Genomic DNA, 23,217 nt, shown 5'->3' on the forward strand with positions numbered 1-23,217 from the left:
TTACTCATGGAGGGAAAAAAAAAAATCCGAAATCTGATAGTTTATAATTAGCAAGCATATCAATTTAAACTAGGTATTTTTTAACATTGAATTTTTTGGGGTGGTAGATTAAGTCTTCACAAACAGAATACAGCTAATTCTCACTTATGCCTTCCAACTTTTGAGGCTTTAATGTTTACAAAGAAAAGCTTCTGATTATAGAATGATGTTTTTCCTTTCCTATTCCTTCAAGAAATAAAAAAAAAACCAACTGTATGAAGATCCTAATTTTTCCTCTGTTGGCTGTGAACACTGAACCTGAGGTGAACTTGTTCCAAGGCTTTAATGGTTTAGAGAACAAGGGGGTTTTGTTGTGGGTTTTTTTTTTTCCAACTCCTCTGAGTTCTTTAGTAGATCTGCCTCATAAAAATTTGGAGTTGTTAAAGTGGTGGGGAAAAATAAGCCATCACAGTGTTGTAGATCTGCAAAGCAGTTTTACGTTGTTTGATTTGGTGCCTTCAGATGGTCTGATGTTGTGGTATATTATGAAATGAAGATTCTTCTGCTTGCTAGACTTCCTTGTTTTGTAGGAAGGGAAACAATGCTATACTTTGTGTTCTCTTCTGCCTTCTATGTATTTACCCAAATTATCCATGGAGGAGTTCTTAGTTTGAGCAATATACGAAAAGCATATGTTCTGTGCAACATAACATTTTCCTGGTTTTGGTAATTACAACAGTAGACTGTCTTCTGTAGTACATCCTTCCTTTCCTCCATTACAGTTTTTCTGCTTGGGCAACTGACCACAAGACAGGTGGACAGACAGACAGATGGGGGGAGGGGCTGTGTCTGACTGTCTATATATATATAAAAATATATATTGCAGAAGAATGGTGGTGTGGAATACTTGATGCGACTATCCTACTGCACCCATTTTCTAGTATTGGCAGCCATCTCTGTTGTAGAACACCAGTGCTAAACAAATCTTCATATATGTGTAGAAGTAAAATTTGAACAAACGTAAGACAAATTTGAACTAAGGAACATTGCATAGTTTCCTACATTTACTTAAATGCAGATCTGTTGGTTCATTCTGGTTTTTGAAGTGTTATAATTAGATGTATGCTCAAGTTGGTCAAATCAATGGTTTTGGGGGAGGGTTGTCTATTTGATACTTAAATACAAGTTTGACTATTTTGGCTTGAGATGTGAGCTGTGAGTTTAGGTACTATAACTGACTGGAGCTATGACCCAACACTGTGGTGTTGTCCAGGCATTTTTTTACTGATCCACGTTTACAGTGCTGTGGATGCATGTGATCTTTTAAAAAACCCTTCCTCCCCAACCCCCCCAAAAGCTCAAGATCTCCCTTACAAAATAAAGGAATAAGTTAGGAAAACTAGGTATGTGTGTTTTGCATAGTTAGGCCTTATGAGTTTTGTTGCTTCAGAAGCTTTTGAGACCAGACCAAGTAAGACTAGATGTGAAGAGAACAGCCACTGAAAAAGCGGGGGCAAGCTGTAATGTATGCTCTTTTTGAGGGATTGGAATGAAAAAGAGTATCTTACTTTGTTATTTATATGAACTATGTAGGGAACTTTTTCATATTCTGGAAACCAAAACATAGTTCTGAGAAGCTGAAATAACTGGACGAAGTGAAGTTATGGCTGCAGCTAGTATGATATAGGTGTGTCTTTCCCTGCCAGACTTCCGGTAATCAGCTCACACGTACAATCTCTGCTTCCAGTCCTTGTTGTTTCAAAGGCATATGTTCTTCTGTTTATACTCCTGTTTGAAGAAACTGCTGTTGATGTTTCTTTCTGAAGTGGTGTGTTTTTCCACAACTCTGCACATCTCTGAAGTAATAACAAAATGAGATGGTTTTTTTTTTGTTAAAGACTTTTTTGTTTGTAATTGTTGGCCATGGGATTCCTCTTGTGTCTTCACATGTGACCTCTGAGGCTTGGAGTAGGCGTGGGTAGCTCTGACCCAGTGAGCACATTACCTTCTCTAGCATCTTTGGCATCTGGCTGTGGGTGGCTGGAGGATGTCATGCTGGAGCCTGTTCCTGTGGAAGAAGCAGGACAAGGTTATGCTGTCTGTTTTGCTGAGTTTGCCATTCTGCGGAAAACCCCAGCGTGGAATTTGCAGTCTGTAAACTCTTTGCATTGCAATACAGTTAAATATTTTTATTTTTAGATCACTTTTTCTTTAAATAACATGGCTGGAGTTTTATGGGAAGTGTTACTTGTTCTGATAATCAAAGTTGTAACAAAATCCTAGCAACACTGAAGCATTGTTAAAAAAGTAAGTCTTGACATCCCACTATTCTAATGCGTTTTCTTCCATCCTTTTAATGGATAGATGTAGAATCTGGCTGTATCCAGCCTGAGTGATAAGTTGTACTTCCATTTAGTGAAAACACTGAAGTACAGCAGTCCCTCGACCTGTTGTCATGTAAATTATACATACTGTGAAGTACTTGGCAAGCTAGCTGCTCATAGAGAAAAATCCAAGTGCGTGACTTTTTTGCTTGTCTTAGTAAGAAGAGGGGTCTCGCAGCCTGTGACTTCATACAGGGCAGTGGCCATGGTATTTTGTTTTCTCCCTGTATTACTAACACACTGTCTGAAAGTTGAACTGCAGTCTGTGAAATGTGTCTGAAAGACTTTTTTGGCACTTGGAGAAGAAAGTTTCCTGTCACCAATCCAGAAGTTGAAATATAATTTCTGCAATTCCAAAAAAAAAAAAAAGGAGATAAAAAAGCGTATTTTAATTTGGAGTGTTGGCAGTTTGAGAAAATACTCAGTGGAGTTTTGGAAAATGATGTATTTTTTAAGACCAATTTCCTGAGGAAATGAAGCTTACATGATCATGTTCGTCTGTACGTGTTGGTCCTTCCTGAAAAATTGTTGAGTCTGTGACCTGATTTCAGCTGAACTTGGAACTTGAGGTGACATTTTAAAGATGATTGTTTCTGAATTTTGTGAAAATTCATTGCTAATTAGAGGAAAGAGACCTAAACATGTGCTCTTGCTGCGGATAAAAGAGGCAGAATATAGCTAATGTATGCTGTCAGTAATCAGCTAGTCAGTTTGCACCATTTAGGTTTGCTGAGGAGGAATATTGTAGAAGCTACGGAGAGTAGGGGGGACTGTTGTAGCAATGATTGAGTTTAAAGGAAGATATATTTCCATAGCAAAGTGAAGTTTCCTTAGTTCCAGTGTGCACAGCAAGATGTGTTGGAAGTTTTCCAAACTGAATGGAGTTGCAAAAAGAAGTCGCTTCTTTATTTGTGCGCTTGGAAACCTTTCCTTTTAAACTGTAGATGGAGCAGTTGGTAGAAACCACAGTAGTTGTTTTTGTTGTATTCTGTCTTTAAATGAGGGATTTGAAATTAAGGTACATTAATTGAATCTCACTCATCACAAAAAAATACTAGCTTTCCTATAGCTACATTTTAATGCTCTGTAGAGGATGGATTTTATTATATTAAGCAAAAATGTCATCACAGTAACCTTTGTAAAAGTAGGGATAAACTATGTTGTAAAAACACAAGCGTCACTTCAGAACTGCTGCTTTAAAATTCTCTGCTTCTCTGCCAATGTAGGGCTGTATTAGCAGGTGACAAGTAATAGGCTAAATTTTGACTTTATCTTCTGGGGTCTGTAGGTGTGTTAACTCCATTTAATGCCACTACAGATCTGTTGTGTTTAAAAGAAAATAAATTCTCTCTCTCCCCCCTGTTTCTCATATATATGTATACACACACATATGCAGGTATGTATACACTTCTTTCTTTTTTAAGTATTTAGCAACCACTGGAAGTTTGAGAAGCTGCCCATGTGAGTATTTCTGAAGTTGTCTTGGTTTTTAAATTGACCAATTTCTGTTTTACAGTGCCTGAAAATGACAACAAAGCGGAATTTGTTTGTGCGGCTGGTGCCATGCCGCTGTCTGCGTGGAGAGGAGGAGACAGTCACTACGCTTGATTATTCTCACTGCAGCCTGGAACAGGTGCCTAAGGAGATTTTTACTTTTGAAAAGACCTTGGAAGAACTCTATTTAGATGCTAATCAGATTGAAGAGCTTCCAAAGGTATGTTGGGTGGTTTTCCTTTTAGTTACATGTATTAACTCTGTTACTTCATCAGCATTGTAGAAGCTGATAGGGTCTAGCTTCATGCTTAAGCTTTTAGGCTGCAGTTTGCCAAATATATTTGAGTAAATGTTGGTCCCAGAAGAAGCAGCCATGGTAGAAGGAATGTTTACGTGTACAAGCTTGACTAGTTTACTGTGTGAATTGGGATGAAACTGCTTAAGCAACTCACCCAGTCCGAGAGGTACACAGCAGAAGAAGCAGGCTAATTTGCTTCTGTGGCAGTGTCTGGTCAAACTGACTAACTGTATTCAACACATTGCAGCATTATTTTGAATCTCTAACACATGAAGATTAGAAGAAGTAAGATTAATGTCTTGTTCAGATTGCTGCGCCCACAAAAGATAGCTACAATCCAAAGTATCTATTCACTTGAAGTCCTGCTTTCTTCTTTGGTATGTGAATGAAGAGACTTTCTGAAGTATCTCAGATTACTGAAGTTCAAAAACTTGAGAGCTGGAATGCCACTTTGATTACATCTTTATTATAGAAATGAGTATTTGTTGTTTGTTCTGAAATCTGAAGAAAAATTGCATGCTGAATTAGCAGTATATTAGAGAAAAGAATGAAAATTTTTGCCAGTGAGACTTTTGAGAAGTACAAAGTGATCATTGCAATAGACTTGTTTCCATTACTTGGTCCTATCTTGGTGGAACTAAAAACTTAGGTGAAAGACAGTATTTAAAATAGGTTTGTCACAATTGTGTGCAAATCTTAACTGTCATGCAAGACAACTATAGAAAGCTTTGTTAGATTTTTAGAAAGGTTGCTATAACCACTTCAGGTTTTGCTGGTTTGGATTTTTTGAAAGATAAATTAAACAAGGAAATAAAACAAGTTCAGGATAATAACTTGCCAGGTATCAGAAGCCCTGGATTCCAGTAAAGCTGACTTAAACCAGCTGAGTGCTTTTGCAAATCCAACCTTAAATGCTCCTGAGAAGCCATCAATGAAAATCTGTATTTGTACATTGACTAGAGCTAATAACACATAAATTAAAACTAGACATTTTGTCAAAGTCTGTTATAGGTTAGAACTTCCAATATTTTATTCTTGTCTCTTCCCAAGCAGTTATTTCTTTACTCTAAACTTAGTCACTTTAGGTTTTAGTAGCTTGCTTTTAAAGACTTCGTATAAGCCTTTGAGGTTTGTTTTTCAGATGATTTCAGAACTTCATTCTTGTCTCTCATTTTTTTTTATTGGAGAAGAACAAAATTAAATGTTTCAAAACGAGAATAAAATACCTTTCTTAGATGAAATAAAAGGAAATCTGCTGAACTCTTCTTCCATTAAATTCCTGTTTCGCAAATAAGAACTAAGCAAACATCTTCCTCCCAAACTCATAATTCTCTAAAAAACTCGTCTTAGTAATTTTTAAAGAGGAAGAAAGACTGTACTGTAGCGATCAAATGGATGCACGTTGGCGTTTTAGACTAGAAGAAGCAGTTCTATGTGCTTTGTCTTCCTTTTCTGTTACATGCCATTTGATTTCATTAGTTAGTTCCTATATGAATCCCAATTCTGATACATGAGTAAACGGAGAGGTGAGCAGTCTACCACTTCCATTGGCCGAGTCTAAGACAAAATTATCCACGCCATTAGAAAGACTGCTTGAACATGTATGTTTTGTTCCTTTTTGCTTTTTTCCTGAACTGCAGGGACTTGCAATAGCCTGCATTTGCTTCATGCTAATGTGTTTGTACATTATAATAAGTCATCCTTACGGGCTTATTTTTGAGAAGCTAAGCGTTTTTTTCAGCTTTTAAGTAACTTTGGTCATTATTTTTTACTACCCTTTCAATTTTCAAAATAAAACCCACATATAAGTTAAAATACTGTAAAGGAAACAAGCAGAGAGATTAGGGAGTAGTGAAGACATAGTAAAAGTGTTTAACCGTTTGACAGAAATTGTAATCTTAAAACTATCCATAGAAGATCTGTAAGGGAAGGCCTGTAACTTTTGAAATTATCCTAGCTGATTTGGAGCCAGAGTTTCGAGCTGTATATGCTTTTTCCCTTACCCAATCTTTAATTTAGTCTTTTAACTCTGAAAAATGCTTCTAATTAAGCCATCTCAGACGAAGGGTGTGGTACTTATTAGGCCCTCTCCAGTTTTTCTGAAGTGTGGTTAAGACATTGCCACTCTCCACATTTCCTCTTTGCCCGTGGTGGTGTGTTCTTACCCCTGTTTTGCAGTCTGCTGCCCTTTGTGTGCCACAGCACAAGTGCTTTGGGGCTGTCTCGTCAACCTGATCACTGAAATGGCCTGCCAGTGTGTGTGGCTTTGGTTTTTTATTGCCTCCAATCTCTTCAGAACTGCAGCATACTTTAAAAGTTGGTTCTTACAGTATAGCTCCTTAATTTAATATGCTGGCCAAGGGGGCAGCATGAGCAAACTGCAGTGGAGAGAAAGGTGGTAGAGAAGGACTTCGCTTTTCACGAAGCACAGGTGTGTAGTCTCATTTTCAAAAGTGAACAGGCATTTCATCTTGTGTGCTAAATCACATCTGAAAAGGTACCCTGTTTATCCCAAGTGCCACGGTGTGTATTTGAGCTGAGAAGCTCAAACTGTAGCAGTTCTAGTTTTCCCTCTCACTTTGCTGTTCGGAAGAAATTGGAATTCTGCAGTAAAATAGTCCTTAATTATATGACTTCTAGTGTTTACTAACAGTAATCTACTTAATCACTGAATATGCAGACATTAAAAAAGAACAACAACCACAACAACAGCAAAAGGAAGAACTACAAAGTCATCACCATACAAAACTCCCCTCCCCCCCATATTCCTTTAGGGATCTTGCAATTCCTTGTGCTGCATTTGCTTTCATCTGACTAATCAGGGAAATTTCTAATGATTCCAAGAGTCCAGATTATTGTTTTCAGGGATAAGTTTTAAGGATATAGGCTTGCTTGAAGTACTGAAATAAAGGAATGGCTCCAAAACACATGAGCTCATTAAAGTTCTCCTTCCCATATAATATCCTAAGTAACTTTGTAACTCTTCAAAACCTTAATGATATCAACTAGTTCTAACAGGTGCACATTTCTGAGGAATTGGAAACATCGGTAGACAAGTTAAAGCTCATTCCTTGAACTGTCCATCTTGCTAATTTATGTTTGCTTTTGTTCTGGGGTGGTATATGCAAACATTGCATGAATGGGGCTTGTTCAACAGTCTGTGGTTGAACTAATGGCCTCATAATTGAGAGAGAGACCCACAAAATTTTGGTTTAACTAAGCCCATTGCTATGATGTTGATTGGGATAAATCTTTTAGTCATAGAACACTTCCTGGTTTTGTATTCTTTTCTCAGAATTCCAAAAGAAAAGAACGCTAAGTCCAGGTATTTATGAATGATTACCCAAAATTGTTGGGAAAGGAATATTCATCACAAATTGTTCAGATGAACCTTTTCAACCACTTTCTTACAGATATTTATTTTGTACTGTCTGTAAACTTCCTGCATATCACTGAGGATTTTTCTTCCATTACACTAATACTACTTGCCCTATTTTGCCAGTTTGTAAAGCTTTTGCGTAAGAATCTCAAGGTACCTTGCATATAGGAAGAGATCTGGCTCTGAGCTAGTATTTGATACAAATTATAATGCATGTATACCAAAGAGATTATGCAATTTTCTATATCCTTAGGTCAAACTTTCACTAGTTTTTGTAATAATTTTGTTGGATTTTTGTGTACTTGAGGTAGGGAGCATGAAAGGGAAATAATATTGTGAGATATAACAGCATAAAATTTAAACTTTTAGAGAAGATCAATACCTACTCAAATCCTGTGTTCCAGAACTATTTGACTTTAAAAAATGCATTTCTCAAGTTTTTTTTTCTTGTTTGAAGAAGCTGTAATTATCTCTGGGGTATCACATGGCAAGTCTATTATGGAAAATATTTTGCAATGTTTGCAGGACTGTGTGTAACTACAGGTCACAATTTCTGAGATACTAGAAGGAATTTATAGGAAGTGTTAAGCAGAGCTGCTGGCTTGTTGTGACTGTTTGCAGTTTTTTGCTTTCTGAAGCATTATAAACTGAAGTAAATTTTGAATAAAACTAGTTAAATAAAGTTTTTGTAGTGAAAGACTCTAAATATTCTGGCCTTCAAGCTGTGAGGTCAGAAGTTTAAAGGTATTAAAAACAAAAGCTATATAGAGGAAACTAAGAGAAAGTTGCATTCACTTTTTTCTTTGTTTTAATAGCAACTTTTTAACTGTCAGTCCCTGCACAAGCTGAGTTTGCCAGACAATGATCTAACCACATTGCCAGCATCCATTGCAAATCTCATTAATCTCAGGGAACTGGATGTCAGCAAGAATGGTAAGTCACTTCAGTTATTATATTGGGGTAGCTAAAAGGAAAATCACCATTGACAGTACAAAGACACTAGTGAAAGTGTAATTTCTAGAAGCTATACAGCTAGTAAATTTTAAATTACTACTCTAAATCACTGCTTAACATAAAAGATGCTCTTTTATGGTCTGGTTGTGATATTTAATTGCCTCTCAAATTTAGCGGTTTGTACTTTGAGATTCATTACTGGAAACTGATATTGTAAAGTATTTTATATTCTTTCATAATATATATGCTCAAATTTATTACTTTTAGTGACTTTCCTCATGTTTCACTATACTGAAGAGAGTTTGCACGAGGATTTGTAAAATTTTGCTGGATTCTATTGTTATATTTTGTTTCATATGAAATGTGTTTTCAATTTATTTTAATGAGCTGTCTGAAAATTGTAGTAGGACTTGGCTGTTTTGCTGTCCTGCTCTGGGGATGGTAACCTCTGTCGAATGGGGAAAAGTGACTATGGACAATGACTAGTTCACTTGTCTGACTTGTTAAAAATCTATCGTTCTGTGTGAGTCAGCCTTTTATAAATTATGAACCGTTGTCAGCCAAGTATTGTATATATGGGGTTTTATTAATTGTGCTGCTTTGGCAAGCTGGCAGATGTGTGCAACTGTGAGGAAATTGAAATATCTTATATTGTCATCAGACTTACTTGTATGGCTTATTTGAGAGAAAAAAAAGTTTAGTCATGCTAATTGGTGAGGTTATAATAGTCTTGTCTTACTAATTCAAAGTGAAGTAAGAGGACTTCTCCTTGATACCATATTTGCAAATAAGAATTATATAAGAATTATATAAATATGCTGAAGATTTTATCATATTAAATTCATTGTTTTATTTGAACAGCTAGCTAATTATGACTCCATAAAGTTAAGTAAGTTCTGCTTTATTAAGAAAGTATTCCAGTTGTCGAGGTGTTGGCATTCTCTTGATTGTCCATTGTAGCCCAGTCTGTACTTAAACTGTTACCTTATTATTTCTGCCTAATGAACACAGCGTTTAGTGTGATAAATTGAGCTGATTGTCACTGCTCTGTTCCTGGTACAAGTGGATTAATAGTCTTTCTTAAAGAACACTGGCCTTAAACTTTCATAGTGACACACAACAGAGAAAGAATCATCTTTTTGTCCTACACTGAACTGTTGAAAGGATTAACTGTTTCCACCACAAGTTCTCAATGCAGAAGACTTAAAAGCAGCAAAAGGGCATTTGAGTTCTAGTGCTGGCAAATTCCTTAGCTTATGTACGTAAATAGGCAGCTGGTCACTTACCAGCTAGAGAGTTACTTCTCTGTCCAAAATGGCGTAACCTTTAGCTAAGCCTTCAGAGAGCTGCTGAAAGAGCATTTGTTCCTCTAAGGCATATAAAGAATTTAAGGAGGCAATAGCTGAATGATACGCTATCCCAGTGAACTGTGACACTCTGTTTTCTAGGGGTTGTTTTGTTTTGTTTTTAACACCTTTCAGAGAAACGATAGGACACAAGCTTATTTAAACTACTATCATGTGCCATCATGTTCTCAATCTTATGACAGTTTGGATAGCTTCTCTGCCTAGTGTTGCGCATCAAAAAAAGTCCTGAGGTCACACGCTTGTTTACTTAGGACATCTTCTCTCCTGCTATTCCTGAAAGCTCTGTAAAACTGAAAAAAACAAATCAGGGTCCCTGTTTGTCCCTGTTGGGTGAGGTAAGAAATCGTGCTGTTTATTCTGTAATAAATTTGGTATTATTTGAGGCTTCAGTTTGTTGGCTTTAAGTGCCTTTCCTGTTCTGTTTCCCTATGCACTGTTGCAACTACAGAATATTTTTCTCTTGACAATTTCGAACCTATCCTCTTCCTTTGTGTCTCCTGTTTTTCTAGGTAAGAATTTACGGCTCAGTTTCCCACTGTCGGCAACTTTTCTGATGTGTGTCTATAATAGAGCCAAACAGGAGGGGTTTTACTAGTTTTCCAAGACTAGCAAAATGGATCAAAATCTCTGGTTCTTCCTTTTTCTTTATTAGATATTGAAAGAATACAGTGAGGAAGCAGTGGACTTTGTGGGAAGCGCAGAGGTTGCTTTCCCTTAATTTATAAAAAAAAATTTGCTGGAGATTAATCACTAGTCTTAGTGCAGGATGATAAGAGATGCCAAACTCTAAAATAATTGAATGTAGTTTTCAGATTCCCGTGGTTGTTGCAAGTGGCGGTGATAGTTCCTGTATTTTTCTTGTAGTATTGATAATACCGTGTTTTCTTCTGATGTGGATGGAGCTAAATCATGGTGTGCAGATGCCCTTAGATCAAATATGCATTTAGTTTTAAAGGTTGAATTTTAGAAGGGTAGTTTGTTAGACTTTAGTTTTCAAATACCAGCGTACATGAAATATGATAGGATTTTCATGTAAGTTCATTGAGCTGTTTGTGACATAGGCATAATCAAGTGTATTGACTGAAAAGAAGTATTTAATTTTCTAAAGAGCTGATAGAAAAATGAAGAACGAAGCTTCAGTTTTAAAATGTGTTCAAGTTACCTCATGAATTGCAGAGTCTGGTTCACAGAGGGACACACCTGTTGCACAGGAGAGCATCCAGCTTTCCAGGTAGAACCACATACATTATATATATGTGTGTGTGTAAGTGTGTGTGCATAATATTTGACATTTAGATGAAAGATCAAAATGGCAGAAATTCCTCAAGATAGCAGAGTCATTACGTAAAAGGTATTAGTCAAATAAAGCAATCTTTATGATGTTTTAATAGCTCATAAAAGGTCTTGCCACCTTAATTTCAAATTTTAAATATGTCTGATTTCATATATACAATATATAAAACTGTGTAACAAAGACATGGCAGATGTGCAAATGTGGCTACTTAAGAATATTTAATAGTATTTAATCAGAACAAGGATTCATCCTGTCTAGTGTCCTGTCTCCAACAGTGACCAAAAGCAGAAGCCTGGGGAAGATTTAGGAAAGAGCAGAAGGCCAGGAAACATGCATGTTTTTCTGTATGCTCCCAGTGTCCTTTTATTGTTTGGCCTTCTTGAGCCAGACAGCGTGGGGTTTTTATTTAGTAGTCTTCATTTGACTCCTTCTCTGTCAATATATCTAGTCTTTGCGTGAAATGATGTATGTTTCGAGGCATGTGCTGAGTTACAGAGTACAAGCCTCTTAACAGTTGTGTGTTCTGGAGCATACAGAAGTCTTTGTACAAGCATTTGGTTTGGAATGTATTACTCATGGCTGCTGAAGAGGTCATGGCATAGACGTAGCCTAAAATATCAAACTGCTGCTATATGTGCAGCAAGCATGGAATAGAGTTAGTTTTAACTCTGCCTTTAGTCTTGGCGGTAGGCAATGAATTCTTTAGTTTTTTGGTAGTGAGTACCTCAGTTGTCCTTTTATGGCATTTTAACCTTATTCCCAAGGCTATTTTGAACCCTTAGTATCAAGAGGTATTCCACTGCTTCTTTCCAGGTATGCATCAGCTTTGAAGCTTTTACTTGAAGCTTGATGCTATACTAGTCACTGTGCTGGTTTGGGCTGGGGTAGAGTTCATTTTCTTCATAGTAACTAGTATGGGGCTGTGTTTTGGATTTGTGCTGGAAACAGCGTTGATAAAGCAGGGATGTTTTAGTTACTGCTGAGCAGTGCTTACACAGAGTCAAGGCCTTTTCTGCTTCTCACCCCACCCCACCAGCGAGTGGTCTGGGGGTGCAGGGGAAGTTGGGAGGGGACACAGCCGGGACAGCTGACCCCAACTGACCAAAGGGATATTCCATACCATATGACATCATGCTCAGCATATAAAAGCTGGGGGAGGAAGAAGGAAGGGGGGGACATTCGGAGTAATGGCGTTTGTCTTCCCAAGTAACGGTTACGCGTGATGGAGCCCTGCTTTCCTGGAGATGGCTGAACACCTGCCTGCCCATGGGAAGTAGTGAATGAATTCCTTGTTTTGCTTTGCTTGCGTGTGCGGCTTTTGCTTTACCCTTTAAACTGTCTTTATCTCAACCCATGAGCTTTCTCACTTTTACTCTACTGATTCTCTCCCCCATCCCACCTGGGGGGAGTGATCAAGTGGCTGTGTGGTGCTTAGTTGCCAGCTGGGCTTAAACCACGACAGTCACAAAGATGAAATGATACTGGAACAAATGGTGCAATAAATAAACTGCATTCCTATACCGGAAATTACATCCTGCATTGCACGAAGCATCAAGAGATGTCCTTTTCTCCCAGTTCTACTGGGCTACATCCTAAAGAGAAGTTGCAGCATACATAATGTAAGACCTATGTAGAAAAACTAGTGTTTTATTTATGAAGCTAAAGGAAAATTTAGAATTTAATCCTCTATCGCCAACTTATTTACGTATCAACAGTTGTACAGGAAAAAAACCCACCCACCAAAAAACCCACACCACTACCCTTCACCCCTAAATCTGTCCCTTTCAGGGTTTATTAACCTTTAGGGGGCAATAATTTCTTCATGGCTCTGGGATGCCACTCTTAGCCTGCACCTAGGACAGTGTGGAAGACTGTCAAGGAAATATTTTTACCTCTTCTTTGAAGAAGGGGAAAGCATTCATGTACTATGTGTGATGGTGTATATAAATGGATGGAAGAGATGTTAGGTTTACAGGTTATTAGAATCAAGTGATTTGAAAGGCTGAAGCATACGATGAGGTTGACTGCCAGGGAAATTAGGCTTTCATGGAAGCCTGGGAAAAGGGCTTGAAATTGCTTGTGCCTGTGGAGTTAGCGTAGTGGGAAACAGCGAGTGAGATGGTCTGGTTTTCCCTGCTTGCAAGTGGTGAAAGAAAAAGATTGACTTTTTAAGTTCTATATTATTCAGGCCTTTGGAGGATTAAACAGCAAGATGAGAAAATAGCTAGCAAGACCAAAAGAAACATGGTGTTTTGGAAATAAGGGTATCTTCAGCAGTCTCTTAGATATTAAGAAGTGGTTCTCTTTCACTGTGATGTTACAGCAAATTTAAACATGTCAGTTTGTCAGTCTGTATTGCAAGGAATCTTCATGGAAAAATAAACAAACTGAACCCAAGAAAACAAACATACACATACACCCCCTGCCTCCAGGCATATCTGCCTATAAAATTATTTTAAGTAATTTTAGAGAATTTTGTTAACAGATGCAAATTTACATCAAATATGTTTTCTTCAGTGTTTTAAAATTATCTGCTGATTTGGCAAACTAGCTTTAGTATGCTGTGTGCCAGAAGTTGGGGAGTTGGAAAATGAGAATTCAGGAGAGTATCTAGTCTTATGTTGCCCATCTGGTGCATTTAGGAATATGTTTTTTCAAGGAATTGAGAATTATTCATAGTTAATAGGGAGGCAGATCCAAGTTTTATTTTCTGCAGGGAGACATAAGAGAGAAAGATCCTGAATACAAAAATAACTTGCTGTAAATTTGCTATTTCTCTGCTTATACTGGGGGGGCAGTGAGGAAGGGCAGACAGGAGCAGGAGTTTTATATCATCCATGATAGAGAAATAAAAGAAAAGATAATTGCTGAGTCTGTAGCTTTACTATAATGTATCATCATATAGTCGTCATAAGTTTATCCTAAATGTAGGCAGGTATTCTATTTGAAGTTCTTTATTCAAGTGTTTATAGTGTTTTTTTATTAAATTTATTGTCTGTCTTATTAAAGATACTGAATAGGATCTCTCTGCAGAATACAATTATCTCTGTGTGTAAGAGAGGATGTGAACAGAGTAGAATTTCAATGCAGTTAAGGTCTTGAATGTGGAATTTGAGTCTACGTATCTGAAATTCTGAAATAAGGTTAATACAAATATCTTCCTGGACTCAAAGAAATTTCTGTAACATAGAAGAGGCACTGTAGAAGGAATTATGGGTTTTTTAGATGTGGATTTGCATGTAAAGGCAGAATGTACCTTTATTTTTGTAAAGGGATGTGCTTTGAGTGACAGTCATCATGTATCGACCAAAAGTGACTGGATAGACAACACTGAATTTGCAGGCCACCTTTGTAGGGGATTGGGGGGCGAGGGGGGGAAGTAAAGCAGCTTTACATGATTATGTTACACTTTAGTTTCAGGTTATTCTGGGGGCTTGATGACACTTCAGCCATGAATTAGAGATAGCTGAAAACCACCTGAACCTTGGTAATTGTTCAAGACAGCATTATGAACAAAACTGCTGCCCACAGCCTTCCTAGTGTTCCACATTTTGCAATTTTACCCTGCCCTGGCATGTTTGGGTTTATGTAAATTCGTGTGTCAGGCATGTCTTCAAGAAGCAGCATTATTGGCTATCCTTTTTTTTCCAAAGAAAAGGCATTTAGGAACCTGTCTTGATACTCACACTCCTTCTCCTTTACATTGTGTAAGGAACGTGGCTAGAGCAGGCCTAGAGATACCTCACTCTAAAAATTGAAGTTCTTCCAAATGGTTTGAGGATGAATGCTTGGAAGACTCCTGTGAGCTTGCTGGAGTATCCTAGCTGTGCCAGTACAGGTATAGAAAAGGAATAAAAAAAAACCCCAAAAAACACAAAAAGACCATTAAACTGTCATCTTGTTTTCTCTGCCTTTATCAGGTCTGATAATTTAGCAGCACAAGTTCTTGTTGTTGGAGAAAGTGATGAGGAGGCATTATCCATTTAAACAGATCAGGAGGCTAACATGCAGTATAAAATAGGATTCAGTACTGTCGGAACCTCACAGAATTGGCGTGAGTTTTTATCTTTCAGATTAAAAACGTAGAATTTTGAATTTCACAAGTGGTCTCAAAACAGAAGTTTTAGAATTACCAAACTTGAGTCAGACTTGTAATGGGTTCAAAGCTATAAAAAAGCAGTTTACATCTTAATGCTGCTGCTTTTTCAACATGTGGACACTTACTCTGCAAAAGAGCCTTTTGTCTTAATTGTAAATAAATATTTTATTACTATATAAATGTACGTAGTTAAGTACCTCCTCATTAACAAAATGAGGACCAAATATATTGCCAATACTCTGTTATTGTAAATCTAATTACATTATAGTAGTTATCACAACCCGTAAGAGTACATTTTTCTTTAAAACTCATTAGAAAAGCTTAAAAATTTCCCTATGGAAGTATTTCCTGTTTTTTTTTTTTCTGTTTTTAAATTAAAACTTGACTGACATTTTTGCATTAATCATTACATAGGTTGTACAAATGTTATCTATTTTTCCATATGAAAAACCTCCAAACAGTCCTCCGAATAAAGATTCAGCTTCCATTTTTCATTGTGTAAACTTAAGAAAGGAGCCCCCAGCATAGCGATGGCTTACAACCCTGCAAGTGACCATCATTAAAGGGAGGGCAAATGGGAAAGGAAACTCTAAAACTTGCAGAGCATACAGAATTGGAGAAAGGACTTTGTAAAGTGAGGATGGAGAGGTGAATCTGCTTACTAAGCTATAAGTAGATACTTGTCAAGCAAAGTCACTTCAAGGAAAAATCAGGAAATCCAGTGGAGTTTGTTTTCAGAATTTTGTAAACTACTTGTAAGATTTTTAGATTAGTGATTTCTGTAATAAAAGCATAAGTTTTCTCTAGGAAGGGAACTTTTCTGCATAAACAAATTGGAGAGAGTAGAGAATGAAAACTTATATAATTGTATTAAAATCAGTGTTTTATTAAATCTGTAACAAGTTTAATGATAGGTTGAATCCATGACAGATTCATTTTTTGAGTTGTACTTAAGAAACGTAGGTTTCTTCACAGGTCTCCAACCTTACGTATTTTTGCCTTTAGTAAGAGACAGACAGAAAGCCACAGCTTCTGTAATGCTCACATACAAGGAAAACTGAGTTACAAGGAATTTTACCATTCTGACACTCTGAGAGTGCAAGAGGAGCAACTGATACGACATATAGCAGATTTCAAAAGTTTTGGGATATGTTTGCAGAACTAGACGAAAGTATATTTGCAATAGTTGCCTCTCTCTTGAAATGATTTTTTTAGGATAGGTTTTCACTAAATAAGCCAGAGGCTCCTAAGCTGCTTGGTGATGACTAGTGTACTGAGTACCACCTTGTGCACAGGTACACGGAGGCAAACCTTGTGCCCAGCTGCAACTCCAGCTCTGAGCAGGAAGGTGTTACTGCTGCCCTGCAGCCTGGTCAGGCATCTCATGGAAACCTGAGAACCTGGCTGATCTGAAACCAGCTGTGGCAGGGCATCCTCTAAGAATTTTGGAAAGAGGAATGAACACTCAGTTGGAAGGGTGGATGGGTCAGCATTGTGCAGTGAATTGATTGGGCTCTAACACGCTGCTTACTTTGAATAATGAAAAATGCTGCTTTTAATTCAGAAGGTAGGCAAAAATCCCAAATTAAAGCACATTATATATTTATATAAGAATACAGACCATGACTGGTACTTTAGTTTAAGTTTTCAGTTTAAAATTTCAGCTTTTGTAAACAGTTTTTACATAATCTTTGGGAGAGTTGTGGCATGTATTTTTAGGCTCTGAAAATATTTTGATTGCCATGTTTGATCCATATTGGCTGGAAGGTCTGAGTGGAAGAACAAACAAAAGCTGCTCTTTTTATGGTGGAACTGCTTTCAGGCAGGTCCTAGAAGCTGCTTGCCCAGAAGCTGAGACCAGGATGAATAGATTAGATGAGGGAAGAATGTACATAATTAAGGTTGCTTTCATATTGATGCAGACTGAGATGTTATGTTTGCCTCTGTGTCCTCTATGCTTGTAAGGGTGCAGAGTGGGACGGGTGCACAGCAGGCTGTAGTTTCATTTATTTTGCAGCAAGAGGGCTTTTTGGTGTGCCTGCTGTGAGGGGAAAAAAAATACTATCTCCAAACTTCCCCCACAAACTGAGACATCTAGCTGTAAACTCCTTCCTTTGGGGACATCACCCATATGGCTTCCACAGGTCTCTCATTTGTTAGTGATTTTCTTTCTCTGTCCTTTTTAGAAATTGAACCAATACGTATTTTTTTGGCAAGCCTGTTTAAAACGTTTCTGTGTGAGAAGAGGTGGAACTTTATTTGGAGGCACTGCCACTGCTGTGTAGCAGTAATGGTTTCAATAACTGAAGTCCGGGCATACAAGTTTTGGCATATGATTGGGAAGAAAAATACAACTACATGACTAGACTATGAATAGCAGAGCAAGCCCCCATCTGCAGCAGAGCTGAAACAGTAGTGCACTGGGGTGTCAGCTCTGGGATTCATTGCAGTGAAGGATACTGCCAGCAGTGGATGTCACTTGCCCAATTTTCTGTAAATCCAAAATTGCCAGTGTTTCTGAGTGAAAAAATCTTACCTGATGGAGAGAAAAAGTTGTCCTAGTTTTCTCTCCTGCTCTGCAAGTTGTGCTGACCCTGGTGATAGGAAAGGATTGTGCTATGTAGGGGAGACGAGTGTAACTCCAGATGGTGAGTGGGACCCCAATTATACTTACAATTGCCTTAATCCAGTCTAAACAAAGAGAGGGACATTTGTGCACATTTGCTCTGACGAGCAGTGCCAAAACAATCATTGCTCTCTGGGTAGTTAGAGATGAGGCGAAATTCCATATTTTAGCTGTGTTATGTGATCCAGAACTGAGGTTGATTATCTTCAGATTTGTGGTCATTGACCCAAACTCCCTAGATGACCTTTCTGGTATGCCTTTTGGGCATGTGCCGCAGCTGGTCTGGGATCCTGATTAAACACCACTTTCTAGATTAGGCTGGTTAGCTAGTGAGTTTTTGCCAAGTAGAGTTCTGAATGATGAATGCTTTCTGCTTTTGGATTAGTCCAGACAGGAATTTTAGAATCCTCTTCCTTACCTTAATGCCAAATTTACTTAACAATCTTCCAGTCCTGCCCTCCCTGCCCCCACCTTTTTTTTTTTTTAAAGTGTTGGTTTTGGTAGAAACTGTCTAGAGTTTAAAAGGGCCTGAAATTTGGGAAAATGGGGAGGAAAGAACGGACAAGTAAATACTAAAAGCTATTACGTAAATGTCACTTCACTGGGAAACTACACTACAAAAAGAACTTTGCTCTCAATTCAGTTTGGATCTGGTGGTAAGAATTAAAGATTACCAGCAAATTGTATTTCCTCCTGTTGTGCTTTGCAAATGGTTATAGTCCACAAGTGTGATGGTTTGTATTTTTTTTGAAAACAGTAAGCGTGATCTGTAAATCAGCTACAGCACTGAAATGGGTTGAGGGTCGTTGTTGTTATCGTATGAAGTAGGAAACAGGAAGGTGAAGAACCTGGCCATATGATGCTTTTCAAGGAAAGTGGGGTAAGGCTACAACAGACTAGATAACCCCCAAGTAATCTGTTGCACTGTCTTCCTCTTCAATAGTCCTTGAGTATCAGTGTATAAAGGAAGCAGTAAAAAAAAAAAAAATAGAAAAATGGGATTTGGAAAGGAATGTGGATCTCAAATTCTAGTGCTCATTTGATCCAACGCTCATGAAGGGTGAGAGTGGCTATCAAATGGATTCATAAGCACAGTGTTACAAAAGGAGTGTGGAAAGATGTGGTCACAGAGACCCTCAAGATTTGCTGAGTTTCCTTAACAGAGAAGAAGATTCAGGACACTAAGGGTAGGTGGAAAGCAAAGAAAGAAGGAACAGATCCTCTTACAAAGTGCTCTTTATAGACCTTTGTCCTTCTTTCATTTCTTTTTCCAGTGTGTCACTGCCTTCTTACTTTTCTTTCTTACTCGCCTTTTGAATTTGATTTCTTAGTGGGAGAACTGAAAGAATACTAGTCCAACAGTAGCTGCATGTTTCTAGCACGCAGGAGGAATATAGCTGAGGAAAAGTGAGTGTCTGAAGGTTGTTGTATAGCCAGTTAGCAAAAGCGACTTCCTATCCCATGGTAGGGAGGAGTAGTCTCTTAATTTTTTTTCTTGTCTGAATGTGTAATACAAACATCAGGTATATTTCATGCTGTCATTCACAATTTACTGCTCTTTTGAATGATGGCTGCCATTTATCCATACTGAAGTGTTGAGTGAGGTTGGTAAAGATGGTGTGTATCATAAAAATCCTGGCTCTAAGAAGAAGCAAAACTAAATTCATGGGCTCCTTCATTGTTAGCTTTCTCTTATCAGTTGAATTTCTGTTGTTAATTTGTTGTTAAAACTGTTGCTGCCTCTTGTCCAAGGCATAGTCAAACAAGAGACTACTGTAGAGTCCTCTGATTGTGTACAAAAGCATGCTGATTTAACACGTCTGTATTTGGATAGCTAGTATTTTATTTGGCCGTTCCTTTGAGGGTAAGTTTACATTGACATTCTCCTCTCTAGCAGATGTGCTGTGTGTTTTGTTTTCTAGGTAGTTATCACAGATTTAAGTCTTCTGTGCTTCAATGAATTCTTGACACAGGCAGTGGAAACTAATATTAATAATAAAAACATGAGGTTTAACATGTTGGACCGGAGCAATCTTTCAGCCAAGGACCAAGCCAAGGCCAGTAGTGTGACCATCTTTCCGAAAAACTAAGCTTAGAGAATCTCTCAATGTGATTCAAACCACAAAACTAATGGCACAGAGTGAGTCTGAAACACAACTCCGCCTCCAAGGAAGAGCTTAGCAGTGGTTTACTCTGGTTAATGTAGACACTTATTTTAAGAAGGTAAAGTTATGTCATCAGCAATAAAGAGGTCTTGATGTACTTTTTAGGCAATAGGAGACCACTTCATACAAATCATCCATAACTTCATCTATACAGGCCTCTTATGTGCTAGATTTTTGTTCATCTGCCATGGCTCAGGATACTGTGTCATGTTAGGTGCTTTCTATCTGTATGTTTGGATATTCTTTGGTGAAAGTGACTTCTTGCTACAGCTGGAATTAAGATCATGTATATCTAAATTTCTTGGAAATGTTTTTCTCTTAATACAAAGATTATATGACAGCAATAGGTAAGATACTTTTCTAGTCTGTCTATGGTAGTTTTCTAATCTTTCTTTAAACCTATCTTTGTACTTGAAAGTATCACTGCTGCTTTCCAGAAATGAAGCTTCATTGCAAGTATTACCTTTTTAGTTTTGATTTTGAACTGTGAGACTGATAAAGTGAATTGAATCAGTATCCCGTTGTCATCTTCTGCTTTGACTCCACTCACAGCCCCAGTAAACTTCACATGGCTGAAGTGATATATATAAAGTTATATACATGAACACCCATGGTAGTAAACCAGAAGTGTCAGAAATCTTGGCATATATTACAATTGATGGTTCAATCCTGCTGGTCCCTTGTGCTTCTATATTTTATTGTTCTCCAGTTCAACAAGCTATTTCCCAAAAGGATCCATGATACTTAGAGGTATTTAAACACCTGGATTAACTGTGTGGCTTAGTGTGCTTTTCTTGCCTTTCACCTCTCAATAACAGAGTACAGCACCTGGTATGAGGCAAAAGTAACAGTTTCAACCATTTAGTATGACAAAGGTTCTCATCAAGAAAGACTTAAATGTCTAGTTTAACAGAAATGGTGTTTTTACTTAAGTTGCATTTATGGAAAAGTCACCATGGTGACTTTGCCCCTCAACATAACAAATTGACATACTGTGAAAGTATGTGTTTTCTTGTCGGGTGGTATTGCCATCTCTTAAATTCTAATTTACCAGGTCAATCTTCTTACTGCACAAACATAGAAAGAACCAAACTCTATGCTAGCATCAGAAATTGTGTGATTTCTTCTTACTTAGCAGATGATGCTTCACCATGTTTTTTTCTGCTTAGGTATTCTCAGAACAGATACATGGAGACACATAATCGAGTCCCACCTGCCAATCTGTATGAGAAGACACACTGCCTGTGTCTTTCTCTCTGCAGCTGGACTGTAAAAGTTAATGTTGCTTGCAGCAGCATGACACTTCACACTCTCACTAGCCTAAAAAGAAGCATCCACAGAGTACAGTTACTTCTCAGTGGTCTCGTTCCCTGGGTTCAGGCTGGTCTCTCCACACATCTGATAAAGCACTCTAGAAGCAGACGCAATTACATGCATTAATTGAAAGACAAAGAGCTAAGATTTCTGTTACCTGAACAAAACATTTGTTTTAAGCTAACTTTATTTCACTAGTGCATGGGTTTTTCTTGAAAAAATGGTGTATTACGAAGCCAAGTGGGAGGATTGCAGTATGAATGGTTTTTATACTTAGGACAAGTTTATTTAAAATAAAAACACCTGTCCCATGGTACAAGAATGTAGTGATACATTGCAAAAGTAATTGCAGTTGTGATAACCATGGTTTTATTTGCTTTTATGGTATAGTAATGATTGAGTGAAAGTCTTGGGCAGAAGAATGTTTCAGTACTGATTTCCTACTGATGTGGTGGATACCTGTCTTCTGTTTTCAAGGCCTGTTTTGTCAGTTTCTGACAAATACAAATTTGGCAGATATGTGGGTTGCAAATTCACTTTGGCATTTCTAGTTCTAATTTTCAGACATAAGTGTGTCTGCAGTGTTTTTGTCCCTCTCTACAAATAATCTGACGCTAACAGCAGGCATGTGTCACATTTTGGGATGTCTATTCAGAACCATGAATGCTGTAAACATACTGTAAGATTTGAAGCCTTACCATTTCACCTGGATGACATACAAGCCATGCATTTGACAAACAGATCCTGTTGGAAACTTTGTTCTTCCATGTGTATGAATGCCTTTTTTAAAAAAAAATAAAAAAAAAATGGGACTGAGGGCCTGCTTTTAAGTACATTACAAAGTACAAGTACTTTAATATTTGGTAATGAGCAGTGAGAATTGTTAGTGTACTTTGTCTTGGTGAGCTGCCTGCTAAGCTGCAATATGAAATGCTTTAGGAATAGAATAGTAAAAGAATTGATATTGCATAAGAGTATTTCTTTAATGAAAACTATATGTGAAATACCAGAGAACCAGTCCACTGGTTGCTAAATGAATTAAAGTTTTTATGGCTAGTGGTTTTATGTGCATCACTTTTATGCCTGTGATAGAGTCTAATAAGTTAAGACTGTTTCCCTACCTCTCCCTGTATCCTGCAGGCATCCAGGAGTTTCCAGAAAATATAAAAAACTGTAAAGTCCTGACAGTTGTTGAGGCCAGCGTAAATCCAATTTCAAAGTAAGTTTGTAATTTTTTGATGTTTTATATTTTGTGCAAACACTGCTGAGTCTCAAACTTGCCCCAGACATGTGCCAATCTGTCGAGGCAAGGAGCAACCTGAGATGTATCTTCGTTAACCTCATTGCACTGTGATACAGTATAGCTATGTCATTAAAGTATTTTGTCCAAGTTAATAGGCTACGTGGGCAATGCTGCATTATACCATGTGGCTTTCTCAGCTTTAAGTCTATAATTTCTCTGTGAACATAGAGAAATATGCCAAGTGTTTTCTTTCTTAATAACAATAATTAATTTTACTCTAAAGCCTGTACCACTGTACCAACTTAGCTGATATGAATAGATTTCCCTGTCACTTTCTATAGTGACAAAATTAATTTGCCAGAAGTAGCACTGCCAGAGATACAAACTTCGCACAACATAACTCTTCTAGGGAAAAAAGGTGTGGCATAGGTTTTAATTTCTCTTACTGTCTGTAATGAATTCCTCCTCCACATTAGGTGTCAGGAGATCACAAATACATAGCAAGACTACATTTGTTGTTTGTAGTTTTTATTGCCTGTAGATATCGTCCTCAATGCTTAAAAATAATTTTGAAACTAATCCTGCAGAGAACAAGTATCTAGTGCAATTTTGTAGAAATTC

The 23,217-nt window shown here is 37.6% G+C and overlaps 1 protein-coding gene across 4 annotated transcripts in view; it reads left to right on the forward strand.

Moving 5' to 3' along the window:
* ERBIN (erbb2 interacting protein) overlaps nt 1–23,217 on the forward strand; it is a 119,292-nt gene that overhangs the window by 47,048 nt on the left and 49,027 nt on the right. For all 4 annotated transcript variants that reach the window (XM_059833951.1, XM_059833949.1, XM_059833950.1 and 1 more), the window contains 3 exons: nt 3,880–4,077; nt 8,350–8,467; nt 22,494–22,572. In XM_059833951.1, the coding sequence (XP_059689934.1) occupies nt 3,889–4,077; nt 8,350–8,467; nt 22,494–22,572 (386 nt within the window). In that variant the 5' untranslated portion in view covers nt 3,880–3,888. Of the gene's footprint in view, nt 1–3,879; nt 4,078–8,349; nt 8,468–22,493; nt 22,573–23,217 lie in introns of those variants that run through there.

The sequence above is a fragment of the Gavia stellata genome, chromosome Z (assembly GCF_030936135.1).
Source record: "Gavia stellata isolate bGavSte3 chromosome Z, bGavSte3.hap2, whole genome shotgun sequence".
Taxonomy (NCBI): domain Eukaryota; kingdom Metazoa; phylum Chordata; class Aves; order Gaviiformes; family Gaviidae; genus Gavia; species Gavia stellata.